Source organism: Barbatula barbatula (genome assembly GCF_947034865.1).
Source record: "Barbatula barbatula genome assembly, chromosome: 17".
NCBI classification, from domain to species: Eukaryota; Metazoa; Chordata; class Actinopteri; order Cypriniformes; family Nemacheilidae; genus Barbatula; species Barbatula barbatula.
In genome coordinates, this window is record NC_136780.1 from 10,371,577 (window position 1) to 10,389,961 (window position 18,385).

The window sequence follows — 18,385 nt, forward strand, 5'->3', positions numbered from 1 at the left end:
ACTTGACATGGCCTTTTGTTTTTGTTCTTTCACATATCTTCTAGATCAGGGGTTCTCAACCTCTTGCAACTCATGGCCCACCAAGGACTGTTTGTAAAAATGTAGAGGACCACATTTCCAAATATGATAGTATGAACGCAGAATATTCCAAGAGTACATATACTCTGCTGTTAATCTTTTATGCCACAGTAGTAGACTGTTGTACAATCATAGAAAAGACTTGGCAGGTAACAATAACAGGGATGGTCAGACCAGACCGGGTGTTTTGTGTTCAAATGGCTCTGTAGCTTTGATGGTTTTAGCGCATCGTTCGACAAAATGTATCCACTTATAACACAATATGCCTTCGGCTTAGTCTCAGTCGCCTACCTGCCCTTACAAAACCAAATTTAATGTATTCTGCCGACGGCTGTGACGGTGGTTTGGGAAATATATATTATTTATATAAATAATATTTATATTATTATATTTGCTTGTAGCAACCACATGACGAGTGGAAGAGAAATATGGACCCCTAAATACTTGAAATGGTTAACATCCGTTCATATAATGCGCAAATCCATCAGTGAAACGGCACACTCCAGCATATAAAACATTTAAATAAACATCAATAAATAATGAAAACTTAAATGATTAAAGTTCAATATCAAGTAAAAAATGTCTTGTTGCAGTGACAATTTCAGTCAGTCGCGTATAAACCCTTAAAGTCTGTTACAATTCTATTTGAAACAAACTGTTTAAACCTTCCTTGGCTGTTCTATTCAGATCGCCATAACTTTTTCCTACTCAGTGGTGCAAAACTTACATGTTGTAGGCCTACAGCTGCAATAAATGCACGCTCAGAAGATTTTCTCAGAGCACAAACAAACAGATGTTTATCAGCATAGAAATAGAAATCCTGATTGCAACTATAATTTTTATTACACTTATATTTGTAACAAGTAGTGGTCAAGCTTTTGTTGAAACTAGTAGTTTGTATTAGCACCTGATGTACTATTGCTCTTTGTATGACATATCGCTTATTGCTCCCAGAACTCTTTGTAAGTCGCTTTGGATAAAAGCGTCTGCAAAATGACTAAATGTAACTTTGTCACAATGGCGGCAGCTCACCACCGTCATGGCACTTTACCACCGCGGTCACAACCTTAATTCTCACCGCACACTTCAACGCTTTTGCTTGCAAAGGACTGTCTCCGACATCTGATTTTCTTTGTAGAAAACGAGCCATTTTACAGTAACATCATTTACTGTAACATAATTTATATTTGAATATCGTAACGTGTTAATTTAATCAGACGATGTGACGTGATTGGACATTTAATTTGACGTTGTGACATGTTTGGTGTTGCGACATTCAAAGATAAATTGACATTTAGTATGCATCTTGACTCGACTGTTTCTTTAACATGTAAATTCATAAGACTAATTAAATCATTACAAAATAACTAAATGTGTCAATTTAAAAATAAATAAAAATGTATTTGTCGGTAGTCAACCACTGCCTTAACGGCCCAACAAAGGGCCGTGTTCCACTTGTTGAGAATCACTGTGCTAATTGAGTAAATGTAAATGCAATCATCTGTTTTCCATATACAATAATATTACAAATTTAATCTAAATATTAGTAACTAATGTAAGAGTTAGTAACTACTGTGTGTCTGTGCTAAATAGTTTTGTCTCATCATTTCATCTCTCTCCCTCTCTCTGTGTGTGCGGGTGTGAGCATGAGGATTTATGTATTGTAGACTTCATTTTCTATGCGTGTTCTACATTTTTTCTAATTTTGAGGATGAATTTTGTCCGTTTTTAAAGGGGGGTATCGAGTGACCCTGAAGACGTGTGTGACTTATTTTCTCACTAACATAAAATCAAGATATCATTCCATGGCATTTTTTCAAAGTAGATCTAGAAAGTGTTGACCACCATACAACATTTAATGCAATATGGTCAAAGGTAATTTTAGCAAACGTCATTTTTAGGGTCAAAAAGACCCGAAGACCGCAGAATGGTTATTCATGTATTCAACCCTGATTAACTGTGAAAATCAAACCACCCAGAGTGCCTGAAAACATAGAAAAAATACTTACACTGTGTTAATGCCGAAACAATATGCACTAAGTTGGATGCTCACAAACTGAACTAATATTTTTGTACAGAAAGCTGACTCTGTTGAATCAGCTCTTGCTAGTGAATGGAAATTAGGTAAAGCCACACAATAAATAACCCTTTTATTATATAGTAAAAGTGTAGCAAACATGTTTTTCTTACAGCTTTATTAAAAATGCATGGATAGTAAATAGCTGAGACAACAGTAAAAGTGTAGTTACTACTGTTTTACTAGAAATAAAATACAAAGCTTAAAATATATATGGATAAATCAAGATTATTTGTTGTAAGGCAATCTATTATCTGCTAGTGTGTGACACTGTTTCGAAAAAAGTTGTCAAATGTACTGTAATATTAGACATGCGTGTAATGCATGATTCGTGCCAGATAAAATGGCACGTGCTGCCATCTGCTGGCTAATACAAATATTGCATAAATAAAATACTTTTAACCTCAATACATCTTCAATTAAATGTAATGAATTAGCAACGGTGTCACGTCCCAATGTCTGATTGAATATATAACTATGTATATATATATATATATATATTTCTATTTGTTTATTTTTTTCTAAGTGGTGATTTAATCTTTACATTAAAACATTCCTCAATTTTAACAATATGCTACAAGAACAAAAGTAAGAGCATTCTGAAAAGAAAAACTACATCGGAAATACTAGTAAACGTCGGCTTCGTCTGTTTCCTGTCGGAACTTTCCTCAGTGTAACACTTCAAAATGGCGGAGCGGGAAGAAGCGGTGAGGGAGTTCGTTGCTGTTACTGATGTTGATGAAGAGAGGGCCCGTTTCTTTCTCGAATCAGCTGGCTGGGACCTACAGGTCAGACATACTATGAACATTTTATGACTAATCTATTCTGCCATAATACACAAAACACAACTGCAATTTCTACAGATATCGAGCCTCCACTGGCTGACAGAATGTATAACCGGCTAACGAAATATGCAAGTCACTCTTCATTTAAACCACCAGGAGTGTCTTAAACTGGTTAAGCTGGTAAATCAAACTCGCTTGAAATGATTCTTACAGCTGGGTTTGCAATCTGCATTGCTTAGCAAGTGGATGCTCTTAACCTTTACTGGTATATTTTGTGTGATTGATATTCAGTGTCAGTGCTAGTAGGGTTAGCTTGCTGGGTTGATACTCATGAGTAGATTGTTTATAAAAAAGTCTGTTGGCGCAGTTTAAAGCAGTTGATATAATTATTCCAACGCCTTTCTAGTTTTATAGGACATTTGTCTCCGTAGATGAGACTGGTTGTCAGTTGCTTCTGTAGAAACTTCACGTACAGTTCACGTGCCTTTTGTGTTCTTCTGTGATATAAAGTGGCAACTCTCTCTACTGTGTCCTCAGCTCGCTCTAGCTAATTTCTTTGAGGATGGAGGAGATGACGATATCGCCACTCTTCCTCAGCCAGAGTCTGTTTCTGTATCTCGATCCACAGGACCAAGGTAACACAAGTTGGTTTGTTTTGGATGCTTGCACACTTAATATGCGTTGTGGTTAATTGTGTTTTATTCTCTTTCAATTTAAGTGAACACAGAGTTACGTCGTTTAGAGATCTGATGCATGAAGATGACGATGACAGCGGCGAAGAGGAAGGACAGAGGTCTGTATATTGTATTTGTCATTAAAACAGTGTGATGTTTAGGTAGTCGACACTACCATAACAAAGACATATCAAGTGGAACAACGTTTGGTTTGGGTGGTGAGAAAAGTGTAATCTTATATTAACAATGTATTTCAGTATACTGTGAAATGGCCATGCTATGTGACAAATAAACGGAAAAGTGAAACTACCGTAATTAGGGAAATCATTTTTAAAATAGTCATATTACTCTATAACTACAGATAAAAACTTGACATGACAAAGAAAAAATGACATTGTTGTGTAAACTACAACACAACTGATTAAAGGGTTATTTCACCCGACAATTTCCCCACTCACCCTCAATGCATCCTGACAGAATATGGGTTTCAAAGTTCAATTCAAACATTCAAAGTTAATATCACGTATCCTTTAACTTCCAAGCAGAAGAATGGAAGTGAATGTGCATCGACTTTTTGAAGCTCCAAAAAGTGCATCTATCGATTTAAGAACAGCTCGAGTCGATCTTCTGAAGGGAATCGATGCGTTTGTTGAAGAGAAATATCCATATTGACAGTGCTATTAACGCTGATGTCTAGCTTTAGTTTTCCAGCGGCTAGACTTGAACCTGAGGCTTGTCTTCCACCAAATGACAGTGACGAAAGCTCCCTTCAAAAAGCTGATACCCATTCTACCGCTTGGAAGTAAAGGATACGTGGTATTATAAATTCAACTGCATTATTCCTCAGGAAGAAAACCTTGTTAAGTCAGGATCAGCGCGCGAGAGCGAAGTGGGAAGCGCCTTTCTGAAAATTCTGCTCGCTCAGCCCTTTTGGGGTTTTAGTTTTTTGCTGTTGGATTATTGTCCCATGTACACCATATGAGCCTGAAGCCTGAGTAATAGCACAACGGCAACGACATGCACGTTAACTACAAATGCCTCGTCCATTTGCGCAGTTGTGCGGGTGACATGAGGTTTGATACAGGCTCATTTAAATTTAAAAACATTATAACATTTATTTCTCTGAAGAAGACATCGTGTCACTTGCCCAATGTAACAGTTGCTTTTCCCAAATAAAACCTAAATAAACCATAATGTCATATGTGGTCGAGGCTGACAAATGTGATCTCCGGAAAACCCATGCAGCCTTCGAAGACGCAGCTACTTTGTCCAAGTTTCTAAAAGTATATTCTAAAATACTATAATGATTGAGGTTTGACGTTTAAGACCGCGTTGTCACCTTATTTTGGTCTTTTTTTTCTTTACCGCCCTGTTTCTTTTGTTAACCCCAGTAATAATAAAGGTGTTCATATTGCATTTAATTTTTTAACTTTTGTGCGATTATTTTCAATGTTGCACTATGGCAGCTATGTTCACGGAAATAAACTAACGAAAATCAAATATACTTTATCAGTTATTATACAGTTATTTTAGGCACTCTTTAAATAAAAAATCACTAAAAATATTGGCTGAAATGTCCCAGAATGTCGGACTGAAACATAACTGCTCTTTATCATCTATCCTACTACTAAAACTGAGACATTTAATCAAGAAGTTTATTATAACCTGAAAACAATTAGGCTTACTAGACACATTTTATGTCAGAGCAGGATCTAAAAGGGATTTGATTTCCCGGTGAGCGGAGTGTTTGCTTGTACCATGAGCGACTGAGCGAAGCTAAATATTGAGACACACCGCTTCGCTCACATGCTCTGGTTAGGATACCTTGAGGGTGAGTAAAACATGGGGAAATGATTATTTGCCGGTGAAATGGCCCTTTAACCCTCAAACAGTACAGCCGTGCAGTTAGTGATACACAAGTAACATCAGTCTTTTCCTGCAGGTTCTTTGCTGGCGGGTCAGAACGCAGTGGGCAGCAGATTGTTGGCCCTCCCAAAAAGAAGAGCTCAAATGAACTGGTTGAGGACCTCTTCAAAGGTGCTAAGGAGCATGGGGCAGTCGCTGTTGACAAACCAGGCAGAGGACCTGGAGAATCTAGCAGGTCTAAGGTATTATATTTTAATTCATTCAAATTTATAGGTTTTTCGTATATGTACCAACATTCAGACATTTTTGCTCCCAGTGCATGCCGTCACCTACTGAATGTATTGAATGTCATTTTTTCCAATATCTTAGTTGCTTAATACTACTATCTCACTACAGCCTTTTGTGGGCGGTGGCTACCGATTGGGTGCAGCACCAGAAGAACAGTCTGCTTATGTGTCAGGAGAAAGACGACAGCCGAGCAGTTCACAAGATGTAAGTCAAATGGCTTGTGACTGCTGAAGTCATGGATATAACAGATCTCATTCTGTCAGAATAACAAGTGATGTGCCAACAGGTACATGTGGTGCTGAAGCTGTGGAAGCATGGGTTTAGCCTTGATGATGGAGAGATTAGGAACTACACTGATCCTGCAAACGCCCTCTTCCTCGAGGCGATCCGCAGAGGGTGAGCTCTGAATTCTCTCTGTGATTAATCCATCTGAGTTTGGAGATTATCAATTTGGATGAATAACCACCTGTTTTGCTAATTCATAGAGGTTATTGTTAGGAATAAAAAATTACAATTAGTTTTTGTTTATTTGATTATTGGTATTGGCGAAATAGTTGTATAGGTCAGCCAGTAGTACACATTTGGGATATTAGAGTTAGGGCTTGATATGAAAGCATATCAAGATCTTCATAACAAAGAATCTCGATCCATGATCTGAATTGAAATACAGGGTTGTACATTAAGTTTTTTATCATAGCACTGGTTCTACAGAGGTTTGACGTTTTGTAGCACAGGCCAAACAGTTGTACGGGTAGCACAGGTGTAAAACGTCTGCTATCATTTAAAAAAAAACACAAATGCACAGATCATCACATAAATAGACTGGCTAACAACAAAGGACATTAATGTTTGTCCACATAAAAATAGTATAGTAGCATATACTTTTGTATTTACTAGGCCTATAGTAAACTACAGTAAAATTATTAGATAATATAGTGTGTTTGAACCTTATTGTATAAAATATTAAAGTTACTTCTATTACAACAGTTGATCCATTTACAACAAGAATACCACAATTTGCAATAGCAAATACTTTAGAACACTACAGTATTTTTTCATTTGAGCATTTAGGCTAACCTGTGTTTTATTTTGTCAAATATGTTTTATTGAAGACACAGATTAAGAAGAGTTACAATCATACATGATTCTTTGTTTTATTTTGACTGATCATTGTGGAGACACTCCCACAATTGACAATTGACTTTCAGTGTAAGTAGATAGTTTTTTTCGAACAGTGAAAACAGTTGGATGCACCAGAAATAAACTCCCAGGGCAACTGTGGACATGATGTTCATGTGTCTATGTCCTCATGCAGTGAGACACAGACAAATCCATGTGCATTAAACTGCAACACATTCACTCATACAAGCAGAACCAACGATTTTAATAGCAGGATTCTGCGTCCGCCTCTAAGAAATCACAGGGCTCTAGATATAGGCTATATAAACTCAATGCAGCCTGGAAACAAGTCACAAAATAGAGTAAAACTAAGTAAATTAGCTGTGCAGCAGTGAATGTTGTCAAACACACCACTTGCTTTAGACGACAGACAAGATCACGATTCTGTTGAAAAGTTGATTTAGGACGATTTAAGATCATCAGATCGCCCACCCCTAATTATAGTTATCGTCAAACTAAACTAGCTGCACTACTTAACCTCTCATCCTTTCTCTGGCTTTTTCAGGGAGATTCCTCTGGAATTAAGACAACGTACCAGAGGTGGTCAGGTAAACCTTGATATGGAGGATCATCGGGATGAAGACTTTTCCAAACCCAGATCTGCATTCAAAGCCTTTGCTGGAGAAGGACAGAAACTGGGCAGGTAGGAATGATTTTTCCTTCCTTATTTCTGAGAACCAGTTGTTTAATCCATGATATCTAATGCTCACAAATTCTTGAGAAGTAGCTTGGACAGCAAAGTCCTCACCTTTATATCATCATGTTAATATTTTACTGTACATACCAAGCAAGCACAGTATACATGCTGTGTAAGGCAGGTGCAGTCAAATGTTAATATGCTATTGTATAAATCTTACTTAACGGATACATTGACCCCGAGTAATTCAGAGTTATATTCCCCTCAGTGCAACTCCAGAGTTGGTGTCACTCCAGAGAAACCCCCAGGACCAGTCTGCCAGTGAAGCTGATGCTAGTGCTTCCATCAGTGTGGACAGCTCTCAACCTGTTACCAGTATCCAGATCAGACTGGCTGATGGAGGCCGATTGGTGCAGAAATTCAACCACACCCACAGGTAAAAGCTTACATTAGCTACTCCCACCTTACATGTGTGAGACTGCACCTGATAGATCTTCCTCTTGGCTTATTGATCCTTCTTTCACCTTCACAGGGTTTCTGATGTGCGTCAGTTTGTAGCAAGCGCTCGCCCGGCTTTAGCTGCCACAGAATTCGTTCTTATGACAACCTTCCCCAACAAGGAGCTGACAGATGAGGGCCAAACGCTGAAGGAAGCCAACCTGCTGAATGCTGTCATTGTCCAGCGACTGATGTGATGCTGTCATCTGCTGGCTGAGCTTTATAAAAGCATGAGTTGGAGATTGGACTGAAAGGACTTCTAATTACTTAATTTTGTTTTCTTTAGTGATCTGTTGCTCCTCTGAGGCGGTTTTGTGGGGCGTTGGTTGTTTCTGGTTGAACAAAATGGAGATAAGAGGGAAGCAGTTACATTGTGATGAATTTAACGGAAAGAAGAGAGGAATGAAGGGGAGATCAAACACATTTTACAGTTTTAGAATAACTGATGCACATATTCTGATTGAAATAAAGAGCTTTCTGAAGAGTTTTGACATCCTTTTACCTCTGTGTCTATCTCGCAGCAATATGCTGCTTGTACTTTACCTCCTCGATTTTTGATGTCCTCATTTCTTTCCTCTTTGGTCCTTCTCATAAACATTTTATGTCTCACCAAAACTGAAGTAGCCTTATAAATTAAAGCTCCATGCAGTGAAACTGATCTCCAAGATCAACTGTTAATGACAAACTTTATTATATTTTTTTTACAATTGCAGATTTCTTTACAGGGTTTAAAGATTTTTTTGATTGTTTATGCTGTCACACTTTTTTTTGCTTTGTTTAATTATACAGTGGTTAGCAGCCATCTAACTTACCACTGCTGGTGAACATAGCAGTGGCCATCTTGTATTCTATGCAGCAACTGATTATAAAACTGGATGTACGGTGTGATTGTGTAGAGCTTTGGTCAACCTAATATTAAACCCAATTGTATGGCATTGGAGGTTTTTCTTGAAACACATTTAGTTGTGGCATATGGTCCCCGAGATACAAGTAAAACTACTCATTTTAAGTGGACTATCCCTTTAAACTTTGTGAGTGCGAGACCACCGGGGATTTACCGTATACTATACTTTGGGAAGAATTTGTATGCACGTCAGGACGCTGTTTGTTTTTGAAAGCTGAGAGTCATAAGATGGTGCTAGACAGCATTATGGGAGCTATTAGTGTAGAAACAGGAGTCATGAGTTTGTCATGCACTCCCAAAGTCTTCAGAGTGGCGGTCCTCTATTCATACCGTGGTTTGTTGTGGTTTAGTCCTCTAGAGTGTTCCGAAGTAATACATTTGCATTCATTTTTCTGACTGGGAGAACTTAGATTCAGACATTTCTTTCTTAAAATCTTAACAATTTTGCATATGAGTCTCACTGTAATGTATTTGAGTGGGAGTTGAGTATAACAAGATTTTATAAGGCCCCTTTTATTACTTTAAATTAAATTAAGCCAATATATCTGTTATAGTTGCCCTTCAAGTTAAACAAGTTTTCTTGATCAGCCGCGTGATCTGTGTTGAGTATATATTTCATGCATGTGCGCATTTATACACGGCTATTTACAGTCTAAATAAGTGAAAATTAAATATCTAATTACTTACATGAGGCTATTAGAAATGTCATTATCACTTACTGGAATATGTCCACAAAAAGCATTCTTTTCATTACAAGTTTTTCAGGGATTACAAAGCAAGTCAATCTATTCCCTTTTGCGCAAATGTATGTACACAATTCCACTGCACAGAAGCAGAGGTACACAAACCCAGGCCAGAACAAAACAGAACCCAAAGTGTCCTGAGCTCAACTCCCTGGAGTCCTTTAGGATTTCTTTATAATGCAGAGTGTAAATAAGTGAGGCTGTGAAGTCGTTGAGGCCTGGGAGAGAAAATGGAAAGTGTCAGTAAAAGGAAAAAGGTTTCTTAGGAGCAACTCAAATAAGCTTTTATGTATCTTGGCCTGAACATGAACAGATGTCACATTTGAGCAATAAAGCAAAATAAACTGAAACACACTGAGGAACATTTGCATGCTAAAGAGAGGGTTTACCTGCAAACACCTGGCAGAGACCAGTGAGGTAGAAGAGTCCTCCTTTAGACATAGTGAAGAGTTGCCACAGGAATACAAGGAATGAAATGCCAGAGAAGACCACAGACAGGACCATTAGAACCTGGACAGCCTGAAGCCATTCTGATGGAGAAAAACATTCACCCTGAAGCACTACTAGTGCATTCAATTCCCAGATTTATTTTAGAGAAAGATAAGCTTGAAACCAAAAGGTATTGTTTTACCAGTCTCATCTGATGTTGCACAGAACCAGCCCTCCGTTTCATTGTCAAATCTGCAGTTGTACCACAAGTCTGAACTCTCAGTATCATCCCAAACCCACCAAAACTGAATGAGAGTAGAGCAACCAGTCATTATTACACGTCGTACAAACAAATGTGTCAATGTAATTCTTGGTATTATCTTGTGTCTTTAAAACCGACCTTCTCCATGGTAGCGATAAAGAGAACCGCCAATATGACGAGATGAAGCAGACTTACAAAAATCAGAAGGGATGCCATACTGCAGAACAGCACCTGTCAGCCCACAAGATAACACAACATCTGAAATACTCTGCTTTTGTAGCACATCTCTTGTCCAAACTGCCTACTTTCATAATATAAAAAATCAGCAAAACCAAGAGGCAGGAAAATATGAACTGAACACGATCAAGTCCAGAACTTTGATATAAATGGACTCTTTCATACGTCAGTGGTCTCAAGAGAGATTTTGCATTTCCTCGGATCAAAAACGGTGGAGAAGAAAACCTTTTGTGAAAGCCATCTTCTTATTACTCATGTCTTCTAGTTCTATTATTCTCAAAATAGATCAAAACAAAAAATGTTCTGACTTTAGATCAAATTATCTTAAAAAGTTAAAACACACATTAATTCTCTAGTTACAACCATTTAATAATCACCAGTACAAATTTAGTATGTTGCTGTATTATGAAGTGTTTCGTTTTATTTATTTTAATTGTTTGCTTAATACAAATAATAGAGGCTGAATAAATGAAAGGTAAACTCACCAAAACTAATCCAAGTTCAGAAGACGAATGTTGACCACGATGCGACTCCCTTCCTTTTTGTGGGGTCAACTCCAGAAACGCCCATTTCCATGCACTTCATAGTAGTCCTGCGCTTCTCCGCAGTTCTCCAGCCTCCGTTCAGGAAGCGCATGAGCATAGACACACGTTTCATTTCCCCTCGCCGCTCCTTTATCGACTTCCTATGCGACACTTATCAAAACTTCAATCTCCCTTTGAAGATGTAGACTGGTGTGTTTTATTCATCATCACCCAAGATATGAGGTCACGGTCATTAAAGAGGGAAAGTCACAGGAATGCAGGAACCTCGATGTTGATCACGTGCAGTTAAACGTAACGTTAAGTGGACTCAGAAAAAAGAAATGGAATTTATAGTATTGTAAAAGCGACTTAAGTGCAGTTGACAGTACTTCTGTTTGTTTAGTTATATACTGCAGGTGTAGTAATATTTAATGTTTGTTGATTGCAGTTACTTATTTTATCCTCATTCAGTTAATTAGTACTCCGGTCCAGTAGGGGTCAGTAATGACTTTATTTTGTCCGCTAGTATCGAGGAAGCCGCTGAACGTCACACGTCAGAGGAAAAGCAATGGCGACACGGGGCGCTGGGTTCGCACGGACCCAAACAAGCAAAAGAAATACACGCAAAAACATCGTTAGCAAAATCCGCCATGGTCAAATCACAGGTGTGGGATTGACTAGAGGGACTCAGGTAAGATTGCGTAATAAAATGACGACTGGTCTGACAATGAAGCGTTTATTAGCCAATGTTTACATACGGAGGCCCGAAGATCACACAGTAAGAAGTTACTTAGAATGAAATGTATATGACTTAATTAACACGTCATCAAATAAACAAACCTATTCCCTAGAGTAGATGACAAATGTATTCGTATATAGGGTTGTACTTTAAGTCAAACGGTGGGTGGGTGTTCACCTTTCTTCTCAACCAAGCAAACGTAAATATTTTCTTGGTATTTATAGGTGTATATAACTGACAAGTCATTTTTGTCAGTTTGCTTGTATCCGTTTGCATTTGTAAATTTGGCAGATGCTTTTATCCAAAGTGACAGTGCATTGCATTCAAGCTGTGCAATTTATGGATTCGATGTTATTCAGGGGTATTCATTGTTAAATAGTAATACATGTTCTATAATAGGCCAGTGACAGAGTTTCTACCAGGCCTGTCTTATTTCAAATGTTTTTCAAATGATATGATTGTGTTGTCAGGTTCCTGTGGTTCTGCTGGAAGAGAGAGATAAAAGAGTAAAATGGCAGGGAATACCAGCGTTACTCAGGAGACTTCATGAAAGCAGCCACCCTAACAGTGATCTCTCTAACATCCACAGCATGGTCATGGTATGTACGATCCCTCTGTTGATATGAGATGACATTCATATATCAATTTGTTCATTTTGTGAGCAGATGTTAAGTCATTCTGTGGTTGTGCAGGAGCTGTCGTCATTGCTGTCTATGGAGGCCATGTCATTTGTCACAGAGGAGCGCAAAACACCCCTGCAGTCTATTTCACCTAATACATATACATTTGACCTCTTTGGAGGAGTTGATGTGAGTTTTCTTTAAATACGTTTAATGCTTGACTCATCTTAAACGGAGGGGACTAATCCTGTTTAAATGTAGTTTTTGGTATTCTACTTGAGCGAGGGTTGTAAATCAGGCAAGTAACTTCGAAGCCATTATATTCTTAACACAGAAATGTTAAATGATCAAAAACTGAATAGCTGGATAAGTACAGATTGAAAAAAATAGCACTGATCAAAATCTATCTTATTTTCCCAAAAACATAAAAAAAATGTGTTTGCCCACAGTTGTTTGTAGAGATTCTAATGCGACCAACACTCACACGGCAGGGAGACCTACCCATACGTAAGCTCATTTCAGATTTTATGTGATTTTTTTGTATTCCATACTATTTGTAGTCATTTATTTATTTTTGCTTGTTTGCTATCCCAGTGCATAAAAGTTTGCTTTAATTTTCAGTGAGTGATGATCTCATCAAGGACTGTCTGAGCATTCTTTACAACTGCTGTATATGTGTAAGTATAATCATATATGGATGTTTCTGAAAGGACAAAATGATCTGTCTTGTCCTCATTTCTTCATAGCCTCTGCTTTTGTTTTGCAGACAGAAGGCGTTACAAAAAGCCTGGCAGCGAGGGATGATTTTGTCATGTTTCTTTTTACGCTTATGTCAAACAAAAAGGTTTTTCTACAAACAGCCACTCTTATCGAGGATATTCTTAGTGTCAGGAAGGTAATGAAAAGCATTTATCTTGATAAGTGTATGAGTTCTATCTCTGTGGCCCTTTTAGCACCAAATCAATTCTTATTTATATTCCATAGTGATAGAATTGTATACTATTTTACCTTTAGGAAATGGTCCAACTGGATGAAATTCCCAACCTCCCCAGTTTGGTCCAGAGCTTCAATCAGCAACAGCTGGCCAATTTCTGTCGTATCCTTTCAGTCACCATATCAGAGCCAGATGTGGGTGTGGATGACAAAAACACCCTCCTCGCCCGTAGTACCCAGCAAAAGACCAGCACCTGCCCATCACGATCTGACACCAACCAGGGTTAGATAGCACTTATTGAGTCATAATGTCTTAGCAGGAATACGCATTTTGTAAAATAAATGCACATATAACAACAGATCAGATTGTATTTCATCCAGTCCAGTTATTGTTTCACCAATATCTTGTGACAAAAACTCAAATATGTATTTTTTACAGTAACTCTGCTGAATATCCCTGGCTTTATTGAGCGCCTTTGTAAACTGGCCACGCGGAAAGTGACGGAGGCAACAGGAGTCTCTGCCCGCTTGGAACTTGAAGACTGGCACAGTTGGCTTGACAACGCTCTGGTGCTGGACGCTCTCATGCAGTTAGCAATTGAGGAAGCAGAGCAGAGCAATACAGGTAAGCCAAAGGAAACAAGGTTCTACGGTTGTGGAATCTGACCATTCACATCTATCACTTGATCTGCTTTACCTATTATTTGTGATCTTATGTCTCACTGTCTGTCTTTCAGAGTCATCTGATGAGAGTTCCCTGTCCTCCAGTCCGCTTAGACACAGATTGCCTCAGTCCATGAAGATAGTACATGAGATCATGTATAAAGTGGAGGTTCTTTATGTGTTATGTGTGTTACTTATGGGCCGACAGAGAAATCAGGTGAAGTGACTCTCTTAAAAATATCTCCTTTGTAAACTAATCTAAAATAATGCTTCAACGTTTAAAATCTTGTGTCTGCTTTACTGTGATTCATAGGTTCACCGAATGCTTGCCGAGTTCAAGTTAATCCCAGGACTCAATAACCTTTTTGATAAACTGATCTGGAGAAGACAGCCAGCTGGCCATGTCTTACATCGACAGAACCAGAATTGTGACTGCAGTCCAGTAAGAAAAATTAGTTTTTAACCAGAATTGAATCATTCTTGGCTTTTACATACTAGACATCTGATGATAACACGCATCTGTTCCGTAACATCAGGAGATCTCATTCAAGATTCAGTTCCTCAGACTGCTGCAGAGTTTTAGTGATCACCATGAGTGAGTATCAGACAGAAGTTAAAGGACCAACTAAAGGATCTTTTGTACCAAGTGACAAATTTTCGTCCTTGCCGCAGGAATAAGTACCTCCTCCTAAGTGGACAAGAACTGAATGAACTGAGTGACATCTACCTGAATGCCAATATCTTTGAAATGGAGGCTCTGAATAACACAGACAGGTATCATACTTATGTCACATTAATTGTTTTAAAATAATTATATTATTTCTCATTGGTTAATACGTTTCTGTGGTTTCAACAGGAACCTTGTGTGTGATGGTAAAAAAGGTCTTCTTACACGGTTAATCTCGGTCATGAAGAAAGAGCCAATTGATTCATCATTCAGGTAATACCTTCAATTGGTATTGTGTGTGTGTATGGAAGGTATGTATAGACGTCACTTTCCCACGGGGACAGGCTCCCCTTGAGCGCCAGGAATTGTTCCCCTGAGTGGTAAAACACGCAGCAAAATGGCTGTGGAGAATAAGTGAAACAATGAATCCGGGACTAAAACACGCAATTATTTTTATGAAATTACAAGCGGCTAGACTCAACATTGATCCTTACGGCTTCACTACGACGTACAAAAGTATCAGGTGTTCCTGGACACTGAAATGTTGCAAATTTATTGTATTGTATTGTATGTATTGTAAGCGTCATATCTGAGAGTTTTGCCACCACTGGCGTGCTCACGTGGAGTTCACGTGGTAAAGTGACGACACGTCCATACCCTTATAGTTAGTGTTCTCGTATCATTGAAATTATATATTTATTTTATATATTTTCCATTTATTGGCTCTTTGAAAATGTAAAAAAATATTGAATTGAACTCTGAAAATGTTGAATTGAAAATCTAATGCAAACCAAATACTAAGAATATTTTAAAAGCTTTATTAAAGGAACAGTTCACCCAAAAATGTAAATTTTTGCATTATTAACTTGCCATCTGATTGTTCAAAACCTTTATACGTTTCTTTGTTCTGCTAAGCACAAAGCAAGATATTTGGAAGAATATCAGTAACCAAGCAGATCTCATCTTCCATTGACTCCATAGTATTTATTTTTCCTACTATGGCAGTAAATGTTCGATGAGATCTGTTTGGTTTCGTGTTCTGTGTTCATCAGAACAACATCAGATCTGTGTTCATCAGAACAATTTATACAGGTTTGAAACTATCTGAGTATGAATAAATGATGACAGAATTTTTATTTTTGGGTGGAGTATCCCTTTAAATGAGGAAATAAATTTCATTAGGTCTCGTGTATTTATCACAACTCATATCACATCAGATTCTGGCAGGCGAGAGCAGTTGAGAGTTTTCTTAGAGGAACACCATCATATGCCGACCAAGTGTTCCTGCTCAGAAGAGGTTTGTTAGAGGTGAGTGAACTGGACTGTGACTGGCTGTGTCGTGTGTACAACAACTGTGAAGTCTCACCCATTCTTTCCTCCTTTCATTTGGCAGCACATTCTCAATTGCATCATTGATAGCGGGTGCACGTCCCATGATGTCCTTCAGAGCTACTTTGACCTACTTGGTGAGCTCATGAAGTTCAACATTGACGCCTTCAAAAGATTCAACAAATATGTCAACACTGAGGAAAAGGTTTGGATTTGTGTCAGAGGTCCTTTGATCTCAATTCAGACATAATGATACACCAGTAGATATGAAATCTCATATCTGTCTCTCGCTTGTCTCAGTTTCAGAGGTTCCTAACCCAGATCAACAGCTCTCTGGTGGACTCTAACATGCTGGTGCGATGTATCGTCCTTTCTCTGGACAACTTTGAGAGTGAGACGAAAGACGTGAAAGGTGTGAATAAGAACAGTTTTCAAATATACTGGTATGCGTACGAGATTAAAAAATGTTTTCTTTCTCTGTTGCTCAGTGGTTGAAATCTTTTCAGAGTGCCGTCTCCTGTCCTACATGGCTCAAGTGGAGAACCGGTTGTCTTTCCTGTTTAGACTGATCAACATCATCAATGTGCAGACTCTCACACAGGCAAGATATATTACTTTTGTTCTGGTGTTCAACTAAATTAGATGATCACGTAAAACTGACACTGTTTTGACCAATCACAGGAGAACGTGAGCTGTCTGAACACCAGCCTGGTGATTCTGATGCTGGCGAGGAGGCGGGGCAAACTGCCTTTCTATCTGAACGCTCTGAGAGAGAAAGAGTATGCCGAGAAATACCCCGGCTGCCTGCTCAACAACTTCCACAACCTGCTGCGCTTCTGGCAGCACCACTACCTCAACAAGGACAAGGACAGCACCTGCCTTGAGAATGTGAGCTCACTGCGATTGGCCAATCTCAGACGTTTCATTACTGTGGTTAAATTGAGTAGCTAACCTCTGTGTGTCTCCTGCTTTTGAACAGAGTTCATGTATTTCCTTCGCCTACTGGAAGGAGACAGTGTCGGTACTGCTGGGTACTGCAGATTCTGTTAGAAGTTCATGTGGTGCCATTTCCACCTATATTGATGAAGCTTACAGGGACCTGAACAGAGATTTCATGGAGCTGTGACTCTAGAGACTGTGTGTGATGTTTCGAGCTACTGAAAGGACTTGCTTCACATCAAAACTGAATCACGGTGTGTAATTTCACTAGATTCAGTTGCATTACAGAATTAGTGTTTGTGTGACTGGAGATCTGAGCGTGTGTGTTTTGTGGATGTTGATCTGCTTGTGTTTAATAGTGTGATTGTTTATTGGCTGTAATGATCTGACGGCTGTGCGTTGAATGTGTGCTTGGGGATATAAAAAAGTGGAGGGGTTTGTGTGTTTGGAATGGTTCTAGTGCAAGGAATGAAACTTCACTGCCCACTGTCCCTCACTGCAAAAAAGTATAGGACATCCTACTGTCTTACAGTATGTTGGTGGTTCACTTAGTTTACATACTGCCTGTATATTTATGTATGTTATGTATGTAGTTTTCACTTGATCTCAAAATTTAACTTTTGTGAACTCGCAGAGTGACATCACAGTCAACAAAAGAAAATAAATTGTTTTATCACAATAATGACTTTTTCTTGTCTGTTTGGTTACAACAGATGGTTCTTGTTAACCATTAAATGGATAGTTCACCTAAAAAACTAAAAGTTATTTCATTAATTCACCCTTCATTAATGTCATTCCAAACCTAAATGACTTTCTTCTGCAGAACACAAAAGAAGATCTTTTGAAGAAGGTTGGTAACCTATTTACTTCCATTTTATAGACATAAAAATATCCTCTTTTATGTTCCACAGAAGAGAGTCATACGGGTTTTGAATTATATGAGGGGTTATAGAATAGATTTTAGATGAACTATCCCTTGAAAAACCCACTGGCATTACAAACACTGGTGATGATCTAGAAAGGTATTTTTTATACAGTTAACCCTAACTTAACCCCTGAAGTGAACATCTGGGTTAGGTCATGTGACAAGTTTTATTATTAGATGACAACATTTTAAAAAATGGAATCTGCCCGACTGGCTTATTTAACAATTCTTGTTTTTGTTACTGAATTGTTAAAATTCAATGTTGATTTCATGTCCTGTATTACAATTAACCAGTTTTGACTGCATTTCTCTAGAAAATGTACGTAAGTTATTTTGTCACATTGGGCTGAAAAGCTTAAAACAGTAGACATTTTATTTCAAAGACACAA

The 18,385-nt window shown here is 38.3% G+C and overlaps 3 protein-coding genes across 5 annotated transcripts; 2 read left to right on the forward strand and 1 right to left on the reverse strand.

Moving 5' to 3' along the window:
- Positions 1-2,803: 2,803 nt before the first annotated feature.
- Positions 2,804-9,187, forward strand: nsfl1c (NSFL1 (p97) cofactor (p47)). 2 transcript variants are annotated; one of them, XM_079477398.1, is made up of 9 exons: positions 2,804-2,943; positions 3,478-3,575; positions 3,659-3,733; positions 5,557-5,722; positions 5,877-5,972; positions 6,055-6,164; positions 7,453-7,590; positions 7,853-8,020; positions 8,117-9,187. In XM_079477398.1, the coding sequence occupies exons 1-9, from the start codon at positions 2,842-2,844 to the stop codon at positions 8,277-8,279; spliced, it is 1,116 nt and encodes a 371-aa protein (XP_079333524.1). In that variant the 5' UTR covers positions 2,804-2,841; the 3' UTR covers positions 8,280-9,187. The 2 variants fall into 2 exon arrangements, with proteins under 2 accessions (XP_079333524.1, XP_079333523.1); XM_079477397.1 differs by having other exon boundaries at positions 2,811-2,943; positions 5,850-5,972; positions 8,117-9,021.
- On the reverse strand, positions 8,752-11,346 carry emp3b (epithelial membrane protein 3b (MAM blood group)). Its single transcript, XM_079477399.1, has 5 exons — positions 11,143-11,346; positions 10,559-10,651; positions 10,361-10,463; positions 10,119-10,259; positions 8,752-9,947 (listed from the first exon to the last, which is right to left on the reverse strand). The coding sequence occupies exons 2-5, from the start codon at positions 10,634-10,636 to the stop codon at positions 9,772-9,774; spliced, it is 498 nt and encodes a 165-aa protein (XP_079333525.1). The 5' UTR covers positions 10,637-10,651; positions 11,143-11,346; the 3' UTR covers positions 8,752-9,771.
- On the forward strand, positions 11,294-18,375 carry trpc4apb (transient receptor potential cation channel, subfamily C, member 4 associated protein b). 2 transcript variants are annotated; one of them, XM_079477388.1, is made up of 19 exons: positions 11,294-11,872; positions 12,391-12,519; positions 12,613-12,729; positions 12,990-13,047; positions 13,162-13,217; positions 13,307-13,435; positions 13,555-13,756; positions 13,913-14,098; positions 14,211-14,353; positions 14,450-14,578; positions 14,673-14,731; positions 14,809-14,910; positions 14,993-15,076; positions 16,021-16,111; positions 16,197-16,337; positions 16,433-16,544; positions 16,621-16,733; positions 16,814-17,020; positions 17,112-18,375. In XM_079477388.1, the coding sequence occupies exons 1-19, from the start codon at positions 11,750-11,752 to the stop codon at positions 17,256-17,258; spliced, it is 2,328 nt and encodes a 775-aa protein (XP_079333514.1). In that variant the 5' UTR covers positions 11,294-11,749; the 3' UTR covers positions 17,259-18,375. The 2 variants fall into 2 exon arrangements, with proteins under 2 accessions (XP_079333514.1, XP_079333515.1); XM_079477389.1 differs by having other exon boundaries at positions 11,737-11,872; positions 16,639-16,733.
- The last annotated feature ends 10 nt before the right edge of the window (positions 18,376-18,385 follow it).

What these genes read in the sequence shown, in the direction of transcription:
- nsfl1c (XM_079477397.1), top strand. Translation starts at nt 2,842, where the DNA reads ATGGCGGAGCGGGAAGAAGCGGTGAGGGAGTTCGTTGCTGTTACTGAT. An exon ending in GGCGAAGAGGAAGGACAGAG is followed by an intron (nt 3,734 to 5,556) that starts GTCTGTATATTG and finishes CTTTTCCTGCAG; the next exon opens with GTTCTTTGCTGGCGGGTCAG. An exon ending in AAATTCAACCACACCCACAG is followed by an intron (nt 8,021 to 8,116) that starts GTAAAAGCTTAC and finishes TCACCTTCACAG; the next exon opens with GGTTTCTGATGTGCGTCAGT.
- emp3b (XM_079477399.1), bottom strand. Translation starts at nt 10,636, where the DNA reads ATGGCATCCCTTCTGATTTTTGTAAGTCTGCTTCATCTCGTCATATTG. An exon ending in TTATCGCTACCATGGAGAAG is followed by an intron (nt 10,464 to 10,558) that starts GTCGGTTTTAAA and finishes ACTCTCATTCAG; the next exon opens with TTTTGGTGGGTTTGGGATGA. An exon ending in TGCAACATCAGATGAGACTG is followed by an intron (nt 10,260 to 10,360) that starts GTAAAACAATAC and finishes TTTCTCCATCAG; the next exon opens with AATGGCTTCAGGCTGTCCAG.
- trpc4apb (XM_079477388.1), top strand. Translation starts at nt 11,750, where the DNA reads ATGGCGACACGGGGCGCTGGGTTCGCACGGACCCAAACAAGCAAAAGA. An exon ending in TTTACAACTGCTGTATATGT is followed by an intron (nt 13,218 to 13,306) that starts GTAAGTATAATC and finishes TTTGTTTTGCAG; the next exon opens with ACAGAAGGCGTTACAAAAAG. An exon ending in TGGGCCGACAGAGAAATCAG is followed by an intron (nt 14,354 to 14,449) that starts GTGAAGTGACTC and finishes TGTGATTCATAG; the next exon opens with GTTCACCGAATGCTTGCCGA.